The following is a 22577-nucleotide window of genomic DNA, read 5'->3' on the forward strand; positions in this document are numbered from 1 at the left end:
GGGGGTTGGTACTGTAGGGGAACTGTTGGGGTTGGGGTTGGTGGGGAGGGGGGGTGTGGTGGCGAACGGTGATGGTGTGTGTGTGATGTTCTTGGCACTAGTGATGTTCTTCTTTGCACTTCTTATCTTGCACTACAATGTGACCATTCCATTTCTTGTGATTTGCTGGGGAGAGGCCTCTCTGGGAAGCTGGGGAGGGGTGAATGTGATTCCCCATGAACAGAGGGTACTTGGGGTTTCACCCTTGCTGTCTTTGTGAAATTACTTTCAGTATACAGAATTTAACATGTTGCCCTGTCAGGGAGGTTCGGAGGTGGAGATCACTGAAATGGGAGGGATGGCCCAGAATATGGGGGGATTGTTGGGAGGGGGGCCTGATCCAGAGGGGTGTGGACTGGTGAATGGCGGGGGTCGGGGGTTGGACTCGGGGTGCCTTAGCAAATGCATAGCACGGAGTCTCATGTCTACATCATGCCAGTTAGTATAGGTACCTGGAACGTGAAGGGTCTCAATTCCCCGCAGAAACGACAGAAGCTCTGGAAGTATCTCTCAGACCACCATCTGGATGTAGTTCCCCTCCAGGAGACCCACTTGGCCAGGAGAGATGAACTGAGACTCCGTCATAGGCATTTCCCCCTTATCTACAGGGCGTCGGCGCCCACGAAGCATAGAGGGGTGGCCCTCCTCTTTCGGGCCTCTTTCCACTTTCAACCCCTGGGGGTGAGCGGTGGTAAGGAGGGCCATTGGCTAATGGTGAAGGGGTCATTGTACGACCGCCAGTGTACCTTTGTTGTGGTTTATGCTCCGAATGCGGGCCAAAATGGTTTTTTGCAATGCTTGATGGATAAGATGGGGGACTTTGTGGATGGACACTTGATACTGCTGGGGGACTTCAACATGGTGTGGGACAGGGATTTAGATAGCTCGGGGGCGCACAGGGCAGATACTGGTATCTTCTCAGAGGAAACGCAACGTCAGGTAGGCGAATTGGGACTGGTGGATAGCTGGCGTTTCGTACACGCTCAGGCCAAGGATTATACTTTCTTTTCTCACGTCCATCGCTCGTACTCCCGCATCGATCACATTTTTGTAAGCCAAGCCCTCAGGGGAGATATTCGGATGGCTGATATCTTCCCGCTCTTATTGTCGGACCATAGTCTAGTGGTGCTTGGGTTGCATTGGTCTGTAGGGGGGGACGGCTGGCGGAAGTGGTACTTCCCGGCTGCGTTGGTACGGGATGAGGTGTCCTGTAAGGCGCTGCGAAAGGCCATAGGAGACTTTTTTACTCTTAACCCGCCTTCTGACACGTCAGTGTATACCACATGGGATGCGTGCAAGGCCTCAATACGGGGTACGTGCCTCGCCCTTAACGCGAATCTTAACAAGCTTCGGCGAAAGGAGAGGGAGGCTCTGGAGTCGTAGCTTGTGGTCCTGGAGCAGGCGCACAAGTCGAACCCCTCTAGGGTGACTCTCCGCCCGCTTACGGCGGTACGAGGGAAATTGAAAGCCCACTACAACAACCGGGCTGAATTTACCCTCCTGCGGCTCAGACGTCTCTCCTACTCCCAGGGGAATAAGGTTGGGCGCCACCTTGCCCGGCAGCTTCGAGATAAGCACGAGAGGGATTACATCGGGGGCATTCGGGACCATACAGGTTCTATTCGGCATAAGGATGTAGACAAGGCGGCCATTTTTGGTCGCTTCTACGCGGATCTCTACTCGAGCGACGCCCTAGATTCGGAGGCCCAATCTGCGTTTTTGGGTGGTCTTCCTATCCCACAGGTCTCCAGGGAATGAAACGAGTTGCTGTCTTCCCTCATCTCTAGAGAGGAGGTACTGGACGCCATTAAGGCTCTAAAACTACACAAGGCCCCGGGCCCTGACGGTTACACGGCCCTGTTTTATAAAACATTTGCATCAGACGTCTGCGACAACCTGGTCTCCCTTTTCAACGCGATGGCTTCTGAGGGTAGAACCTCGGACACCATGGCTGAGGCCCTGATCACTATTATCCCCAAACCGGGGAAAGATCTTACCAACTGCGCATCCTATCGCCCGATAGCGCTCCTTAACCTGGACGCTAAGTTGTACTCTTCTATTCTTGCTAGCAGACTGCAGGACTTGATGCCGGCTCTGATCCACCCAGATCAGTCCGGGTTTATAAAAGGTCGACAGACTCGCGACAACTTGCGGCGCGTAATCCATTTGATAGAGAAGGCTGAGCGGTTTCACATACCGGCGGTGTTAGTAGGGCTTGCCGTGGAAAAAGCCTTTGATCGCGTTGATTGGGGTTTTTGACATCGCACGTTGGTAGCCTTCGGGTTCTCACCCCGATTCATAAGAATGCTTGAGGCCAATTACAATAGTCCCACCACTCGGGTACTGGTTAACGGTCACAGGTCCGGGGGTTTCCACCACTCCCGCGGAACACGTTAGGGCTGTCCGCTCTCGCCACTTCTCTTTGCGCTTAGCATAGAACCATTGGCAGTAGCGGTTTGGGAGAACGAACGGATCTTGGGCCTCCCCTTTACGGGTGAGCAACATAAGATTTCACTCTTCGCTGACGACGTACTACTGTCAGTTCGGGATCCGGCGTTGTCGTTACCACATATCCATGCAGTGCTCTCTGAGTTTGAAACGGTGGCGGGGTTCAAAGTTAACTTTGATAAATCGTACATTTTGAACTTGAACCTACCGCCTGCTGAGGTGCACCAGATCCGGTCGCTTACCCCACTTTCGTGGTCGACCTCCTCCCTGTTATATCTGGGCGTACGGCTGACCTCTACCGTAGGCGCACTATTTCAGGCCAACTTCCCTCCGATGCTGGCGTCGATACGTGCGGAATTGGAGCGGTGGAAACCGAAATATATCTCGTGGTTGGGCAGGATTCATGCGCTTAAAATGGTCCTTCTGCCTAAATTCCTATATCTCTTCCAAGCTTTACCCATTCCGATAGGAGTGGATTACTTCCGTCGGCTTAAGACCTTGATGTTGAAATACGTCTGGCAAGGCGGTCGGGCGCGACTCTCGTATGCGGTTCTCCGACGCCCACGACTGGAGGGGGGGTGGGGTTCCCGGACATGCACTTGTATTATAAGGCTGCCCAATTGAGAGTCCTGGTGGAATGGTCCCAGCAGCTTTCGGAGAAGCACTGGCTCCATATGGATCGGAGCGTTGCGGGACGATCCATCTGGGATCTAGCTTGGAAACCTAAGGTGGACCGGCCCAGAAACGCGTACATTAGCACCCCCACCAGCACGGTGTTAAAGGTCTGGGACACGGTCAGTGGCGATGATCGGTGGACCACATTCCCGTCCCCGTTCACCCCTATCCACTTCAACCCGGCTTTCCCTCAGGCGTTGACGGAGGGACCCTTTGGTGTCTGGAGGGAGGGTGGCTGTAGGGCCCTCACCCACCTGTTTCACGGTGCCGCACCCCTTACTTTCCATAATTGTATGAGGGACTACGGTATCCTCCCATCCGAACGCTTTCGTCATCTTCAGCTCCTTCATTGGGCGATGTCCCCTGGGGTGGTGGATGCAGCCACTAGACCTCTGACGAAATTTGAAACCTTTATTCTTCGCACATCCACCATGAAGGGGGCGATTTCTTTTTTGTATGGGATGCTATTAGACACCGCGATGTCCCCTCGGCCTCGATAAATGGATCACTGGGAGAGTACACTTGGGAGGGACATTTCTGACAGCGAATGGAAGAGCTTATGGCGGGATGTGACGGCACATAATCACTCTACTGATCTCAGAGAGGCTCATAGAGGCTCATATGAAGCTTTTGTTCGACTGGTATCTGTATCCGTCCAAGTTGCACCGGATATTCCCGGCTACCTCAGATAGGTGTTGGCGAGGCTGCGGGATGTTGGGTGAATTCAGCCATATCTGGTGGGACTGCCGCACCATCCGGCCATTTTGGTCCGAGATCCTCTCCCACATCAAAGATGTGCTGGGATACCCACTCCCGGACTCAATGGACTTTGTCTTGTTGGGCCTCAGGGATCCGCAGCTTGAAAACCAAACTAGAGCTGATAAGCGCATTATGTGGCTGTGTCTGGGGGCGGCCAAGCTGACTTTAGCAGCCGCTTGGAAAAGCCCGACTGCTCCTGCCATTTCTTTATGGCATGCACGGCTATGGCGACTACTGAGCATGGAGCGACTTTCAGACATCTTCCTGGGGAAATTAAAAAATTTCATGTGCAACTGGGGCCCCTTGGTGAGGTTTTTGTCACGTGGTTTGCCTTCGGCAGTTTGCCCTTCGGCGTTACGTGCGCTTCACCTCTTTCAAATTTAACCACCTGTGTGTCTGATGCTGTTCTGAATGCGTGATGGTCGCCACCACTGGGGGGAGGAGGGGGGGTGGGGGGGAAGGAGGGGGGGTGGGGTGTTAGTTGGGGTTGTTGTTCTTCTCTTCGTTGCGACCCGATGCACCTTTCCAGGCGAACGACCTGGCCCCTATTTTCCTCTATGATTATGATCGAGATTGGAACACCCTTCATCTTCCGCACTAGCCGCTGGGATATGAGTGCGCACTTCGGACAATGTAGACTGGAGTTCCATATCATTAGCACTCCTATTGACTCTACTCGCTGCCGTCCCCTTTGGTGTACTTGTTGGGTTTCCTTTTATCTTTTTTTTGCAATAATGTTCTTCAGCACCCCCTGTGTGGGGCTATATGGCAGAATGTCGCCTTCTCTTTTTTTCTTTCTCCTTTTCCTTCTTTCTTGTCCTTTTTTTTCTCTTTCTCTTTCCTCTCTTTTTCTACTTCAATTTTGCAAAATACAAATAAAAATTTTACAAAAAAAAAAAAAGTGGCTAAAGGGAGTATACCCAAGCGTAAGAGTAGAATACAACGCCTTACGCTGTGCTTTAATTGAAAACGCAAATAAGGAGCAGAAGTTTTGAATTCTTTTTGCTCTGCAAACCGTTTATAATGCTTCCATTGACAACAGTGATCTTTATCAGCTTCAAAACTGATTCTAGGGGCCAGAATGACCTCCCAAAATTTGACGTTCTAGGAAATGACCACTTAAATTAAAGAAAACGTATAACACGTACATGATCACAAAATGTCATCTAGAACAAATAAATGTCAATTTTAGTCCTTAGATACCACAGTGGTGCCATGATACAGTAGGAGTCCACCTATGATGTGAGTTGAACTTTTTATTTATCCTGGTGTAACTGTAAAACACATACATATTACAGAACAGATAAGCCCCAGGCACAAGCATTATTTGCCCAGACCAGCCCTCAAATGCCTAAATGAAGGCTGAGACTCCCAGGCCGTGATGTCCAGGCATTATCATTGTATGCTCCTATATAATGCTCAGAAGCAGGCTTATGTCACTGGAATGGTCGAGGATAATTAAACCTGGTCAGTGAAACGCCATAGGTCCAGGAGCAGGTTTAAAGTCCCCGGTACAGGCGCATATGCCCACTGATCTGAGCCTGACCACAACGGGATCAACGAGCTGAAATTGCGTCTTACAAGTTACACAAATAGTATACGACTGAGCATTTATTTACTGGAATTAAAATTAACGCTAGGGAAGGGATTTCCCTTCAGGAAACTTTTTCCTCTATGAAGGCGGGACATGTTTCCGGACTTCGTTTATGTGAAGATTTACATACTGCCTCACAAACACAAGGCTGATCATCAGCTGCAGGGTGTCCAGCTCATGGTGGGACAAGCTTTGACTGACTGGAAACAACCATATAAAGTACAATTGGGAAGGTGCAGGGTGCCAGGGTAGGGGCACCACACCACTATGGATAATGCAGATGGAGGAGCTGTTGGCCAATCAGAGTGTGCCAAGGAGCAAGAGGAGTGCACGGAGTAGGGTGTGAGGTCAATCAATCAATCAATCAAAGCATTTATATAGCGCACTACTCACCCAGAGGGTCTCAAGGCGCTGGGGGAGGGGGGTCCGCTACTGCTCGAACAGCCAGGTCTTGAGTTGCTTCCTGAAGGCGAGGTGGTCCTGGGTCAGGCGGAGGTGGGTCGGGAGGGAGTTCTATGTCTTGGCGGCGAGGTAGAAGGACCGTCCCCCTGTGGTGGCTCGTCGGATGCGGGGGACGGCGGCGAGGGCGTGGCCGGTCGATCGAAGCTGGCGTTTGGGAGCGTAGAAGTTGAGGCGGCTGTTGAGGTATCCTGGGCCTTGGTTGTGTAGGGCTTTGTGTGCGTGGGTGAGGAGTCGGAAGGTGATTCTCTTGTTGACCGGGAGCCAGTGCAGGTCTCAGGTTTCCGGAGATGTGGCTGCGACGGGGGATGTCCAGGATGAGTCGTGCTGAGGCGTTCTGGATCCGCTGGAGTCGCTTCTGGAGTTTGGCGGTGGTTCCGGCTGGTGGCTGGTGACGAGGGCCTGGGTGACCGTCTTCCTGGTCTCCGTGGGGATCCACCGGAAGATCTTACGTAGCATGCGCAGGATGTTGAAGCACGACGAGGAGACGGCGTTGATTTGTCTGGTCATGGAGAGGGAGGATTCCAGGATGAAGCCCAGGTTGCGTGCGTGGTCTGTTGGTTTGGGTGCGCTGCCTAGGGCGGGGGGCCACCAGGAGTCGTCCCAGGCAGAGGGTGAGGATCCCAGGATGAGGACTTCCGTCTTGTCCAAGTTCAGTTTCAGGCGGCTGTTCTTCATCCATTCAGCTACCTCTTTCATCCCTTCGTGAAGGTTGGCTCTGGCGGTGGCGGGGTCGTTGGTGAGGGAGAGAATCAGCTGGGTGTCATCGGCGTAGGAGATGATGTTGAGGTTGTGCTGGCGTGCGATGTCTGCGAGGGGGCTCATGTAGACATTGAAGAGTGTTGGTCTGAGCGAGGAGCCTTGAGGAACGCCGCAGATGACTTCAGTGGCTTCAGATCTGAACGGGGGGAGGCGGACTCTCTGTGTCCTTCCGGCGAGGAAGGAGATGATCCACTCCAGTGCCTTCTCCTGGATTCCGACGTTGCTGACTCGCTGCACTAGTGTACGGTGGCAGACAGTGTCGAAGGCCGCGGAGAGGTCTAGGAGGATGAGGGCTGCTGTTTCTCCATTGTCAAGCAGTGCTCGGATGTCATCGGTGGCTGCGATCAGGGCGGTCTCGGTGCTGTGGTTGGCCCGGAAGCCAGACTGCGAGAGGTCGAGGGATCCGTTCGTCTCGAGGAAGGCGGCCAGCTGCTTGTTGACGGTCTTCTCGATGACTTTTGCAGGAAACGGGAGCAGCGAGATGGGGCGGTAGTTCTTGAGGTCGGTGGGGTCGGCTGATGGCTTCTTTAGTAGAGCGCTGAGTTCGGCGTGCTTCCAGCTCTCCGGGAAGGTAGCGGTGTCGAAGGAGGTGTTGATGATGTCCCGCAGGTGGGGTGCGATGACAGCGTCGGCCTTGTTGAAGACGTGGTGAGGGCAGGGGTCGGTAGGAGATCCGGAGTGGATGGAGTTCATCGTGCGGACGGTGTCTTCGGTGCTGATCGGGGTCCAGGCGCGGAGGGTGGTGGTGGTGGGGGGCGGTGGTTCGGTCGTGGCGTGCGTCGGTTGAGTGCTGAAGCTGTTGTGTATGTCCGTGATCATGTTGTGGAAGTAGGAGGCGAGGGAGTTGCAGAGGTCTTGCGAAGGGGTGATGTCGTTGTTTCCGGCGTTGGGGTTGGAGAGCTCTTTAACGATGTTGAAGAGTTCCTTGCTGTTGTGTGCGTTGTTGTCCAGTCGTTCCTTGAATGCGGTTTTCTTGGTGGCGTGGATGAGTTGGTGGTGTTTTCGGGTGGCGAGCTTGAGGGCATTCATGTTGTCCGGTGTTGGGTCTCTGCGCCATGTTCTCTCGAGGGCTCGGCAGTTCTTCTTGGAGCTCTTGAGTTCGTCGGTGAACCATGGGGCTTTCTTGCTACCGGGTCTGCTAGGCGGGGTCTTCAGAGGGGCAAGGTCGTCTGCGCAGTTGCTGATACACTTCGCGAGGTTGGTGGCCGCCTGGCTTGGGTTCGTTGCGCTGGTGGGAGGATTCATGCTCAGGGAGGTCGCGAGCTGGTCGGCTGTGATCTTGTTCCAGCTTCTGCGTGCAACCTGTTGCTGGTGGTGGTGGATCGTGGTCCTTCTGAAGTTGAAGTGGACGCAGCTGTAGTCCGTCCAGTGGAGTCCGGTGGCGTGGCTGAAGGCGATGTCCTTGCTGGATGAGAAGAATGGGTCGAGTGTGTGTCTGGCGTAGTGGATGGGGGTGGTGACCAGCTGTTTGAGTCCCAGGCTTGCGAGGTTGTCCAGCAGGGTGGTGGTGTTGCGGTCGTTGTTGTTCTCCAGGTGGAAGTTGAGGTCTCCGAGGAGGATGTAGTCAGCGGAGAGGAGGGCGTGCGGGCTGATGAAGTCGGCGATGTCTTCGCTGAATTGTGTGCTTGGTCCCGGGGGTCTGTAGATGAGGGTGCCTCTGAGGGTCGTCTTGGGGTTGATGTGGACCTGGAAGTGCAGGTGCTCGGCGGGTGCGAGGGTGTCGTCGGTGTTGGTCGTGATGCGGATGGTGTTCCTGTGGATGATGGCGATGCCTCCTCCGGTCTGGTTGATGCGGTCCCTTCGGATGATTTTGTAGCCGTCTGGGATGGCGATGGCGACGTCGGGCGCTGAGGAGGCGTTCATCGAGGTTTCTGTGAGGAAGGCGACGACTGGTGAAGTTGTGTCGAGCAGGTTCCAGAGCTCGATGGCGTGTCTGTGGACGGAGCGGGTGTTGAGCAGGATGCATTTCAGGTGGCTGCTGCTGTTGCTCGTCTTGGTCTTGGTTGGTGCTGGAGTAGTGCTGGTCCGGATGCAGGTGAACTTGCAGGCGTTGCAGCAGAAGGGTCCGTGGGTGCGTCTCGGGGTGGCTCGGTAGCATCCTGGGACTCGGCCGGCGTTGAGTGCGTTGAGGGTGGCGGCGTCGTACGTCCGGCGGGTGGGCTGGGGTCTGCGGGGGCCAGGGGTCCTGGCGCTGGGCGCGGTCCAGGTGCGGATGGGCGTAGACGGGCTTACCTTTGGCGCACCTTCGGCGCTCAATCGGTGCTCCCGCTGCGCGCGTCCGCTGCGCGGTCGCTCTGGGGACGTCATAAGAAGGGAGCCGGTCGGGAGGGTCTGCGGGGAGGCGGGAGCAAGAGCCAATCGGCTGGCGGGGGGGCGGGGCAGCGGGCTGGGGCGGGCTCGGCGGCCCTCGGATGGCTGGGGCGGCGGGAGGTGACTTGTGGAGCTTGGTTTACAATAAATGCCAAAGAATATGCCAAGGGTGGGTGCACAAAGGTGGCCAGTGTACCCAGCTGCCTCTAGCAGAAGTGGACACATATCTTGATCTAATGTTTTAATGGATTGGTTGTTATGTTGTCAGTATTTATGCTTTCCGTAACAATGAAATGATGTGGATTTATTTTATGGAATTGAAGAGGTTTTATTAGATTGTTTTAATATTGTTTGGTTTTGATGGTTTTTAAGCGTATGGCACGTTTGCTGAATAAAGAATGCGCCTGAGAAGTGGACACTGTTTCCTGTTGCTCTTTGTTTTAAATTCTACACTTTGCTGTAGAGGTTGTGTAAAATAATGAATTTTAAGAAAATAGGAAAAAGCATTAGTAAAATGTTAGCAAAACAATGGCTTTGAATTGTTTTTCAATGGTCTTGACATTTTTCATGTACAACTCCTCTCCAACGTTTTCCTACCCTGGGAAATGATAACATATTACACCTGCCAGGAGGAGTAGTAAATTGCATGATAGAAAAGGGATTGGAACACCCTCAAATTGGTAGGTTTGTGGGCAAGAGGTTTCTAAACAAGGAAAGTGCATTCGAACTTGTTCAACAGATTTTAATGAGAAAATATAGATTCACAAAGGTTTTGCAGGAGTGTACCTTTGTGCTGTGACTGTCACGAGTTTCCAGGCACTGTTCCAGAAACCTTTGGAAATTCTTGAAAGTCGTAGCTCAGCACTTATAAGAGACCATTTATTTGCAGTTTCAGGTTTACAACTGTCTTTAAATGTTGGGCCCATTGCAGGCATGTTTTTACAACTTTTATGCCTGTACAACCCATGCCTTTACAACGCATTTAAGGTAAGTTCAGGGGTGTGGGGGGGTTTCCCTCCCACAAATACATTGTGTGTGTGTGTGTGTATATATATATATATATATATACATATATATCCTGCGTGGTAAAGGCATACGTTGTAAAAGCATATGCACTCTAAATAAAATGCTGGGTAGAAAAGATACCGCGTTTGGATATCGAGACGCCACTTGGGGATTACGGGACCGACCCCCACAGGCAACTTCGACCTGGATCCTGAAACAGAATAAGAGGTGGGACCATTTGACTGCGCTGAATAAATATTTCATATATACAAGGTGAATACCGGGTTCTACACCAAATAAGTAAGCTAGATTCTTACTTGGACATTTGGAAATATCCAAATATATGGGCCCATCGTAGCAGGACAATTCAATATAGAAAACGAATACATTTCGAACGAGGAATTTGCTTTGAAAATACCATACGCCTTGAAACATTGATTGCGCCCTGAAGAAGTTCTGGTGACAGAACGAAACGCGTTGGCTGGTTTCTATAAATGGATTATTAAAAGAACTTTGAACTTCATCAATCACGATTCAGCGTCTTTATAACAGGACAGCTCAACGACCTATTTATCTCCTATGATCGGTGGAGACTTACCTTTGCAGCGGTGCTTTTTCATCAATGACAAAAATATAGACTTTCTTTCCAAGTTTTTGGATATGCTTTCAGGACAGGGAGCATTTGAGAATTGCACGCTAGTTTATTGAAAATCAAAATATGTTGGTGATATTTGGGTTGGTGCTTTGAAAAAAAGAGTGGTCCACTATCCGAACTGTGTTGCATCAAAAATAGAAAATGCAATGTAAAGGCATGCAAAGTATTTCCCTACGTTGTTCCGTCATACAACCGAGGATGGGAGGCAGAGTCGGGATCGACTGTGTCTGTAGTTGGGAAGGAGATAGGACCTGGAGTCTCTTCATATCAGATGTATTCTTTTACAGGCCCAAACTGCCACATTTACAGTGAAGGAACAAAGAACAAATCCTATTGGACGCCTGATATTTACTGCTGCCCAGCTACAGCAATTTTACAACCATTCATCTTCAGAGCAGGATGAGGTTTGGGGTCAGGAAATCCTTAGTAGGCTCCTTGCCAAGTTAAAACCTCTGCAGTTCCCACAAAAAAGACAAAAGTTCCAAGTTGTAAACTGTGCACTGCAGCAAGATCAGCATTCCGCAAATGCTGGGTTTAAACCTAACTGTGGAGCAATACAAAAAAATACTTTTTCATAGTTTTACTGACTTTGAGCCTTTGAGATGCAGGCATCAAAATAAAGATATACTAGGTAGGGTTCACTTGTGTTTCCTTCTAGGGGCTGTATTATACAAAGAGACTGGGGGTTGCAACAGGCTTTTGCGCCCACTTTGTGTGCACCCTGGCCACTTTGGTATTGCAAAAGTGGCCTCAGACTCTTGTGTGGCCCCTTCTGTAATACAGATAGTGCTGGTCCACATATAGTGCCAGCGTCATCATCAGGGGGCATTCCCTCATTTGCATGGTGTTGTTGCTCCATGCAAATGACGGAATCTCTTTGCCTCTGTGCCCATGTCATATTATAGACACAGGCACAAAGGTAAAATAGCTGTCAGGAGGCACGCTGACAGTGCACCACCTAAAAGTGCGTCCCACTGATGGCAGCCCTCTGGAGGGAGTGAGACATCCCCTTGCAGGTGGGTGCAGCCACTCACTGCACCCGCCTCCTAGGGGATCTCTCACCTCTCTTAAAAGTGCAGGTGGTTTGCCACCTACACAGTGATACACAGAGAGGCTGCTTCAAAGTCGCACTGTTTTTCACTTGAATACGCTGCCCCCAGGTCAGCATGAGTTAGACGCTGTCCTGTGGCAGCACATACAACCTAATACAGCTCACTTTCCTTGTTAAGGCTGAGCGCATCTTTTCAAAGGTACGCCCAGCGCTAACGAGGAAAATGCACCGCATTGTATATTATGGACCCTGGTGGCCAACCCATTTGTTGGGTCCCTTATAAAGGTTGCCTTGACATTTTTCATGTGCAAATTTCTCTCCAACGCCTTCCTACCCTGGGAAATGATAAAAAATACTCCTGCCAAGAGGAGGAGTAAATTACTTTACAGGGTAGAAAGGGGATTGGAACACCCCAAAATTGGTAGGGTTGTGGGCAAGAGGTTCCTAAACTGGAAACGTGCATTTGAACTTGTTCAACAGATTTTTATGAGCAAATACAGATTCACAGGTTTCGCAGGAGTGTATTTTTGTGCTGCGACTGTCACACTGTTCCGGACACCTTTGGAAATTCTTGAACGTCGAAGCTCAGCACTCATATTAGTTCATTTATTTGCAATTACAGGTTTACAACTGTCTTTTAATGTTGGGCCATTGAAGACACGTATCCTAATATAATCTGTGATACTTTCACATAATACTGGCTTTTTAACATTCTTCACCTCGTTAGTGTCTCTAAAGGGGCATCATATGGCTTTCTTATGGTGCATGAGCGAATCTACAACCAGAAAAACATTTTTTTAAAATGTTTAAAAAAAAGAAAAACATGCTGATTTTGCCATGTTTTGGATTCTGGATCGGATAATTCAATACAAAATGTCTGCTAGTAGGGGGTTCTGTGAATCATGGGCCATTCTTTGATTCCAAAGTGCAACAGGAGCACAAAAATGGGCAAAATGGCACTGTTCTCTAGGGGCACTTTGGTTATACAGATGTCAAGAGCCAAGAAGACCATGGTTTGCGGGCGCACAAGCCTTTGTAAGCTGCTCAAATCTGCCCGTCTCTTCTTTGACAGAAGTCAAAGTAGTGTTGTGCTTTCACCATCACTACTTGGGAACTCGATTTCCATATAGAGTGCACTACAAAAAGTACTTCATCCATCCTTTGAGACATCCGTCCATCCTTCCTCCTCTCTCTCCCACTGTTTATCTCTCCATTTCTTCACACCTTCGATGTCTCTCTCACGGTCGGTCTCTCTCTGTCTCACATTTGGTCCATCAGATCCATCCATTCCAATCACCCGCTTATCCATCCACTTCACCCATCACCCACCGATAGCCCGAACCCATCCACAGACCTGCCAACTTCAAAATGATATTAGGGTGTGAGAGAGGGTACGGCTTAGTGCCAACAACTACCTAAGAGGCAGCAAGGATGGGCGCACACTGCTGGCCTCTCCACCGGATCGCCCCTCAGCATTCTGGAATTAGTAGTGCGAGTAGCATAAGAAACCGGAAAGTTCAAAGTGTATCACATTGGATGGTGCAAATCAGTTCTTGAAAGTTCGGTAATCTCTAGACCCGAGACATGGCCCGGGTTTCAGGATTTATATCCCTCATCAGTAGAGATAAAGTTTAGGGGTGGTGAAGAAAGCCGCCGTAGATCCGTCAAGGGCTTCGTTGCCTGCTCGGCACGCAGGTGCGTTTCCCAAAAAGCCCGTCGGCTTTGGAGGCTCGCAAAAGCCCTTAAGTAGAAAGCAAGGATGGGCGCACACTGCTGGCCTCTCCACCGGATCGCCCCTCAGCATTCTGGAATTAGTAGTGCGAGTAGCATAAGAAACCGGAAAGTTCAAAGTGTATCACCTTGGATGGTGCAAATCGGTTCTTGAAAGTTCGGTAATCTCTAGACCCGAGACATGGCCCGGGTTTCGGGATTTATATCCCTCATCAGTAGAGATAAAGTTTAGGGGTGGTGAAGAAAGCCGCCGTAGATCCATCAAGGGCTTCGTTGCCTGCTCGGCACGCAGGTGCGTTTCCCAAAAAGCCCGTCGGCTTTTGAGGCTCGCAAAAGCCCTTAAGTAGAAAGCAAGGATGGGCGCACACTGCTGGCCTCTCCACCGGATCGAATTTTCTAGAACTGATTTGCACCAACCAAGGTGATACACTTTGAACTTTCCGGTTCCTTATGCTACTAGCACTACTACTTCCAGAATGCTGAGGGGCGATCCGGTTACAACAACGATACCGTTGCTTCTCTCTCTCCATACCTCCTTCCCCTCCACATCCCTACCCCCCTCTCTCTCCCCCTGTCCTTCCATCCTAACAGGCTTATCCACCTCAACCCCTTAAATCCACCCCAAAACAAAAAGCAACCAACAAAACCACCAACCAGCCATCTCACCCATCCTTCCATTCATCTGCAAAATATCGTGTTTATAACCTGTATACAGGGTTGCTAAATTGGCACTCGGCTGTTGACCTTCATGCGGAGTGATGGGAAAGCTCATTGATTGTGACTTCTAGCCTACTCTGAATAGTCCAAAACAAATGCTAACTGGTACATTTTTATGTTACTGCTATGTGCCCCTTCACCATGAGGAGGCATTACAATGCATTCAGGAGTCGGAGAACCAGTTTTCAACTGGGTGTGAAGATTCCACAATGGGTTTGTAAACTTGTAGTGTCTGTAGGGTAAATCAGCCCGCGATAAGCGATGGTGTCACGTTTGGTAGGTTGTGGGTTTTCAGGCAGAGGATACTTAGCTGTACCGAGGTAATTTGCTTATTTTCTCATTTAGTACATATGACCATTGCCCAGCTGATGTATTTGTGTGTGTCCCGAGGCTCTGACTCCTGCCCAGCATGCTGTTTACTCAGCTGTACAACGTGTGCATTCAATGAAACGTGAAACCATTTTACAACGGGTTCCCAAAAATTCTATGTCCATACAAGTATTTGTACTCACATTTTCCACCAAAGCTGAAGAGATGAAACACGGTGTCTACAAATGATGGGAGTTACTTCAAACACAACCTGACTTCAAACTATTATTCATGGAAAAACAGTTGTTTACTTATAAAAGGTCCAGAAATATCACAAATATTTTCAGCACAATGATGCCACAGGAGTACTATCATAAAGGCATGGGTAAATGTCACAATTGTATACACTGTGTGGATGTAATCACCGGCAGAATTCTGTCATACCCGAGAATAGGTAAACAAATTAAATTGCAAAACACTTCAAATTGCAATTCAGAGAAAGTAATATATGCCATCAAATGTCTGTGTGGTCTCATATATGTGGGAAAAACTGAGAATGTTTCCTCTTCGAAACTAATTTGTTTACATACTTTGTCAACTTCAATAGATTCAATAGAATCATCGTGGCATTGCCAGAGGGTTGGGACGAGTCAGGTCAGAACCAGGGGCTAGTATATAGGGTAACAACTGTTCACCTCAGTCAGGGGTTGGCAAGGGCTTCATACGTGGGCCAGGTGTTGGCGAGGGAGTCCCATGCGATAATTTGTGCTGTTGGGAGAATCCTACCTGGGCCAGCAGTTAGCAAGGGGTCCTACCTCTATGAGGAATTAGTGGAGAGGTCGTTCTTGTGCCAGAGGTCAGTGGGGAGGTCCCACCCTTGACCAGATGTTAAAGAGAGCTCTCCCTCTCTCCAAAAAAGAAGGGGCTGTTGGTGGTTATAAGCCCACTACCTGCTTTGCGTGGTCACTGATATGAGACCCCAGAGAGACCCAGTCTGAAGAGAAGTGATGTTCTACTCTGCTTAGTGCCTTGCTTTAAATTGTGTTCAGAGACAGGAAGGATGTAAGAGATGAGGCTTGGGGGCAGTTAAATGTGGAGGGGTGAGTGAAGCGAGTGAGAAAAGTGCTACAGAGATAAAGCCTAAAGCCAGGTAAAGCCCAAATACGTAAGTATGATACATGTTTTAACAACCGCCTATGGCCTTCCTCTGGCACCATTTATCATTTGCACCTGACCCCTCTCCCCATACAAGCTGCACAGATGCTGAGGCACAAAAAAAGAAGTCCAAATCTGTACAATTGGCTTTAGCCACCCAAGTATGAGAGAATGAAGTCCATAAGGCAATCTCTATTCTCCTATGTATGTCTTTTATTTCATATCAAACAACATTTCCATAACATCCGAAACAGGCAGCTGACACGTGTTTCGTCCGAAAGGACTTTCTTAAGGCTAAGCAGAAAAGTAGAGCAATGTGTACTTCAATATTCTATTGTGTACAATGTATCCCACCCATAATAAGGGTGTGCCACCTGTAGCGAAAAGAGTCAGATTGTATCCGCTCACTCTACCTCCATGTAAAATCACCAGGCATTGATAAACCTGCAGCAATAGCCAGTCTGAACGTACACAATCTCTCCCCTGACAGTTGGCGTGCTGCACCTGTCCGGAAATCACCTTGGAGTAACTAAGGCATCACCCGTGTCACTCTTCTCACCTGCGCCTGACCCCGGCCTGTCTACTGTCCGCTCCAACTGTACGTGTGCTGCACTTCCTTGTAGAATGTTTTAGTGTCTTGCAGGCTCTGCTGAAGGCAACCACAGTACTTTATAACAATGGATGAAGCTGTTGCTCAGTTTCCAAGTCAGGCAGGGCCTCCCGCAGCCACTTTTATGTGCAGCAAACACTGCGATCGAGGCAGCGGGGGTGGTATGGTGTCTGTGCGGAACTCTTTGGGACTGGTACTGATAGCCAGCATATACCAGGTGAAACAGCACAGAAGCATACGCTGGTGGCAACAATAAGCATGCTCGCAGACCTTGTTGAGACAGATCTGCACATGTAAAAGCCCCACACAGTATAACCAATCCTACCATGAAATCTGATGCATTCATACCACCGATAAACAACAATCTAGGGAGGGGCGCACTGGTAAACTCTGCTCCGCTGGCGTTTGGCTGAGTTTTGCCGAACTTTGCTCTCCAAGCGGAGTGGCAAAACTCTGCAGGCGGAGCAGAGTTTACCACCCGCCCCTATAAAGGGAATCAACCATATGCAAATCAACCCCTCTGCTACCACAATAAAATCTGTCTAGACCGACCTGCTAAGCTATTCAAATTGCCACCTTTTCTTAATATTTTGTGAAAATGATCTGAAATAACTAGTACATTTCAAACATTAGAGGACTTCCTTGGTGTTTTTGCAAAAGCTATCAACTGTGTGGCCATACTTTTCAATTGCAGTCTTCATACAGCAGGCTATTCGCTTACGCTCTGCACTTGCCCCATGAAATTGTTTTATCCTTGTATGTCATGACTTTAATCAAAAGCATTCTGATTTTACATGATCATGTTTATATACACTTATGTGTGTTTTATGGAAATATCAGCCTGATTCATCAAGCATAATTGCGCTCGCAAAGGGCCAGATTCTGAGAATCTGGCCCTTTGCGAGTGCAATTTTTGCATTTGGGATTCATCACCCCAAATGCAAAATTCGCTATTTAAGAACTCGCAAATTTGCGAGGAATAGCATTTAAGGAATCTCTATTAGAGATTCCTTAAATGCTATTCTTGAAACATTTATAAATTGCGAATTCGCAATTTTGGGCCGCTATTTACCCCGAGGTCAAACCTCGTGGTAAATAGCGAAAACTTAGAAAAATGCTTTTAAAAACATTTTTCTAAGTTGCATGTTACACACACACATGTCCTTTGGACATGTGTGTGTGTAACATCTGTGTAATTTTACATTTCAGGGGTGTTACAGGGTGTCCTTTGGACACCCCAGCACCCTTGCAATCGCAATCTCATTTGCGATTAGCTAATTGCTAATCGCAAATAAGGAATGACTCCCCATGCAATCCTATGGGCCCATAGGAATGAATGGGGAGTTATTCCTTATTTGCGATTAGCAATTAGCTAATCGCAAATAAGGAATCTGTAGGAATCGCAAAAAATATTGCAAATCCTACATGAATCCCGTTTTGCGAGTCTGGAATAGCGATTATTTATTAATCGCTATTTCAGACTCGCAAAACTTCACAATGATGAATCTGGCCGATTGTCTTTTATGGCTATTGGTTGACTAGGTAATGAGAAATGTATGACATTTATGCAGGTTCTAACTGAGAATAGCATTTTCAATTCTTGCACTTGAGACATGCTTTCTTATTTCTCTTTTTATGTGCATTAATAACTGTTTCCTTTTATATGAAGAGGCAGGGATCTATGCTTCTATAAAAGGCTTATTTTATCATTTAACATTCCAGACCCATAAAGGTTTTCATCTAAAGATATGTTTCACAGTTTACGGGATATGTTGTCTAATCACATTCTGTAGTTATTTTTTCCCTATGCACATACCACTTTTGGATCAATCTAGCAGGATTTTATTTATGGCACACTGCATGTATATTGTTATTATTTTAGGAATGCTAATATGCTGCTTTAAGTATGATCAATTTTGCAAATGTGCTTTTATGATTTTAATTAAAATTGAATATCGGTCTTGATGGTGACTAGTCCATTTAATTAATACAACTGTCTTTTTCTTAAGTTTTCCATGAATAGATTGTTCAGCCCGGAAACCTCAATGAGTACAAACAAAATAGAGGCCGAGCAGAAAATCAAGGAGCTATTCCGTAGACTCGACCAGCGCATACCTCATGTCACGTTCACTCATATGAACTATACAACAAGTGCTCTAAGGAGCAAGGCTAACATTCAAAACCCTAAACATGTGTACTGTACTGGGGATAACATCACTGTTCAGATTAACATGTACAATCACTTAGGCAAACGGAAGACCTATGGCGGAGATTTGCTGAGGGTGAGGATCTTCTCTCCAGGCCTGAATGCTGGAGCTTCTGGAAGGATAGAAGATCTAAACAATGGGACCTACCTCATCCATTTCACATTATTCTGGGCAGGAAAAGTTTATCTCTCACTCCAGCTCTATCACCCTAGTGAGGGTGTCTCCGCCTTATGGAGGGCTCGAAATCAAGGGTTTGAGAATGTCTATTTCTTAGGCACTTTTACTGGCAGACCGGAAGACATCGAGACTGAATGTGGTTTTTCAATGGACACAAAGAAACAGCTATGCAAGTATGAAGATAGCCGCGACTTGGAGAATTTCTACTGCGTCAAGCCCCACAATGTGTCCTGTGCTGCCTTCGCCTACATGAGGTCAAACAACCGGAATCACTCTTACCTCAGTAGCCTGGAGAAGGACCTCTTTGACAGGTACACATTGCTTAATCATCGTCTTAGATACCAAACTGTATTGGCAACTCATTGCAAGTAGAGTGCTCTAGCAAAACTTGTTAATATTAATGATCAGTGGAAATGGCTTTAACAATAGCTGTTTTCACAATTTAATGTACACATGGTTTACTTAAATCATATACATATTAACAGCAGTCAAAACACATTTGCATCAGTCCATCGTTAGAATATTTTAATAAGTCTAAAAAAAAACCCCATCATCCGAATTCTATTTTGCCCATAGCCGACAAAATATAAAATTTCTAATCATTGGAATAACATAACAATAGCCATCAATAAAAAACGCTAAAACTCCAAGCATGTCATTGTAAATTCGAAATGTAATTCTAAAAAGAGCATAATGATGCAGAATATCCAATTTCTCCTTTCTTTCGCAAGTTTCCTTTATTTTTAATACTTTCACCTCCCACTCTGAGCTTTCCATGCAAAAGGTGCTAAAGGAAGGGGGTCTGTCTTATCTCAGGGTTGGCACTTACTCAGAAGCAAGGAATTATTTTAATATCCTTATATCAAGCTGCCTGAAAATGCCCAAAACCATTTAGTAACCCTCATCAACTTGCAGTATCACTCATGAACTTATCATGATCCTCATTAACCTTTTTTTGAATAAACTTTTAATTGTTATTTTCAGATTAAACGTTACCGACAGTATACATACAATAGCAATAGCAGCAAATAATCACAGTTTCTTATTAACATACACTTGTTGTAACACCCCCCTTGTCCAGTTATGGCATAACATATTGTCAACATATTGGTACTCCATTCATTATTTCTATTACATAATCTAAATGTAGGACTTCAGTGCATCTAGTATTTTGCTTTGAGTTAGCAGGCCTCCTGTTCTGCTTCTTGACTTAAGATGTATATATGAGTTTGTATGTTTAAAGATGAGAGCAGTGTCAGCCGACAGGCCCCGCCCATTCCTTCTCATGATTGTCCCTGGCTCCCGTTGAATCACTAGCACGACGTGGTCAGTAAGTATGTTTTCAGTGGTTCCCAGATGTCTCTGGGTCTGGACGTGGGCAGTAATAGCTCCGCATATATGGGATTATTCTTGCAAGAATGAGATCCTTGATCCATTCTTTGAATTTCGGTGCAGTTCCTCTTCCTAATCTGGAGGCAACCCTGCGTTTGGCTTTCAGTAACCCCAACGCAGTGTATTTCCTACATGCTGCCTCAACCTCACCTGTGTATCCCAATAATGCTGTAACTGGTGACGTCCACAGGGGAAACCTATCACTCACGCGATTGTATTGAATATATGGTGCCAGTACCTATTAATTCCTGGACATTCCCATGCTAGATGCAAAAAATCTGCAGTTTCGCTTCCAGGGGATACTCATCAATAGTCATAAGCACTGAATTATCTCCGCCCATAAGCGGGAACCCGGAACATATTAATACATATATATGTGTAAAATATATAAAAAGAGTACATAGTACAAAAAATTATACACATACACATGTATAAACTAATAATATGCAGCCCTAATCATATCCAATAGGCTAATACAGCCATAATTACATGTCTTCTGCAGAATGAAAATAACTCATAACATATAATGCAAGGAAAGGACCTGAACCTTAGATGCTTTCCACAGAAAACAACCTGTTATTTTCATCAAAGAGCAGGTAATAAAAGGCAATTAGCCTAAACAGGCTACATAAATAAATAACATCCCTGTGCAGAAAAGGAGACTGGCACCTCGCCTTTAAGGCCTCAGAGAATCTGAGCACTTTACCTTTAAGGCCTCGAGGAGAACCCTGCTTCCATCATGCCCCACAGGTGACAGTTAGGTTAGTTCTTTTTCCGGCTCTTTCTGAGGGGAACCTGGAATTTGAGCTGGACTGATTTTGATTGTTTTCAGTCAGAATTTGGTTTTTTCTTACTTTTTTCGACAGTTTTGATTGTTGGTGGTATCTTTTAACCTTTTCTGACTAATTGATAGCTATTTTTTAATCAGTTATGCCACCTTTATTTTACAACCGTCCTTCCTGTGGGAAGATGTCCAAAACAGACCCTCAATCTGTTTGTGTGGTTTGTTTACCTTCCTGCATTACATAGAAAAATGTTACCACTGCTTTAAACTTTCCAGAAGGACTCTGAAGGAAAGAGAGAAGATTCGACTTCTGGGGCTTATGGAGAGGGAGAAACGTCATGAAAAGGGCCCAGGAAGTTAGATTTCATCTGGTAGGCCCTCTTCTCCCCAAAAACGTTGACGACCTGCTTCTCCTGATGGTAGGAGTAAGAAAAGGCGTCATGGTGTACCGTCGACGTCAAAAGCGAGTGAAAAAGTAAGGTCGACCCCAAAGTCTAGATCGCCGTCAGCTTTGTCGACGTCAAGGCCAGTGGAAAGAGGTAAATCAGCATCAAAGACATCACCTTTAAGAAGCAAGTGGACATCGAAAACGATGTATGACGCAAGATCGCTGTCGAAGAGCTTATCGACGTCTAGGCATGTGGCGTCCAGTGCAGTAAATTCTACGCCGAAGGTGAGAAGTAGATCTACGTCGAGAGTTAGGAGTAGATCGACGTTGAGACCTGAGAAGAGGAGGAGATCAAGATTGCCGTTGAGGCATGAGTCGATGTCGAGACATGCTTCGGGCTCGAGGCATGAAAAATCTCGGTCAACGTCGAAGAGGCTACCGACATTGAGGAAGTCGACGTCGAGGTCTCTGCCACCTGCTCTAATGTAGGTGTCAAGAAACTCTAGATCAACCTCTCGGACCCGTCACAGGTCTTTGTCGAGGTCAGAACCGACGTCGAGGACACCTACTGACCAACCATGGTCGACGTAGAAGAATCAGACGTCGAGGGCTTCTTCTAACAGATCTCCATCTGTCAGAGCCTCTCCTCATCAGGCATAGTCTATGGTGGCTCATTCTGGTTCGACGTCGAGGCATTCAACGTCGAGGGACAGGCAATTGGTTATTGTGGAAGAAGCAAGTAGACCGACGTCTAGATCTCCACAGTCTATAAGGAGTTCTTCGTCGTCTTCAATGGGGATACAGATTGTTCAAGTAACACCGGAGGGCTCTCCGGTGCGCAAGGCACCTCCTGTTGGCATGTCCCCTAGATGGCTGGAAAGCATCCGTCATTGGAAAATGCAGCCCAGAACTGGTGAAAGGCCTCTTGCCCTGGAATGTTCAAGACCATCTGCTAGTAGGTCTCCAAGACGTTCTAGATCTCCAGTGAAACAACGTTCACGCTCAAGGTATCGCAGTAAATCTCATCGGTCTCCTACGCCAAGTAGAAGACAGAGGTCTCCTACCACGACCACATCAACGAGGTCATCTTACAGAGACTATTCTCCCACGATTTCCTCAACGCCACCTTCCAGGGAATCGCCCGTTGATGATCTAGAGACTTTCAGTGAGGTGTTGTCGGGGGGCCAACAAGTTTAATATAACTATGTCGGTACCTCCAGTTACTTCCTCTGTTATATTTGAGACATTACATCATAAGTCTTCAGTGAGACCTCTTCTACCTTTAGTGCCAGGATTAATAGAACTGCAATGAAGACCTTCTTAACGCCTGCTACAGTGGGTTCTGGGCCC

At 47.7% G+C, this 22577-nt stretch overlaps 1 protein-coding gene across 1 annotated transcript in view; it reads left to right on the forward strand.

Annotated features, from left to right (window-relative positions):
- The window catches only part of LOC147748318 (NXPE family member 1-like), a 477620-nt gene that overhangs the window by 286624 nt on the left and 168419 nt on the right, over positions 1 to 22577 (forward strand). The window contains exon 3 of the mRNA XM_086960166.1: positions 18289 to 18974. Coding sequence (XP_086816292.1) covers positions 18289 to 18974 — 686 coding nt within the window. The remainder of the gene's footprint in view (positions 1 to 18288; positions 18975 to 22577) is intronic.

Source organism: Lissotriton vulgaris, chromosome 1_1 (genome assembly GCF_964263255.1).
Source record: "Lissotriton vulgaris chromosome 1_1, aLisVul1.2, whole genome shotgun sequence".
In the NCBI taxonomy this organism is placed as follows: Eukaryota; Metazoa; Chordata; class Amphibia; order Caudata; family Salamandridae; genus Lissotriton; species Lissotriton vulgaris.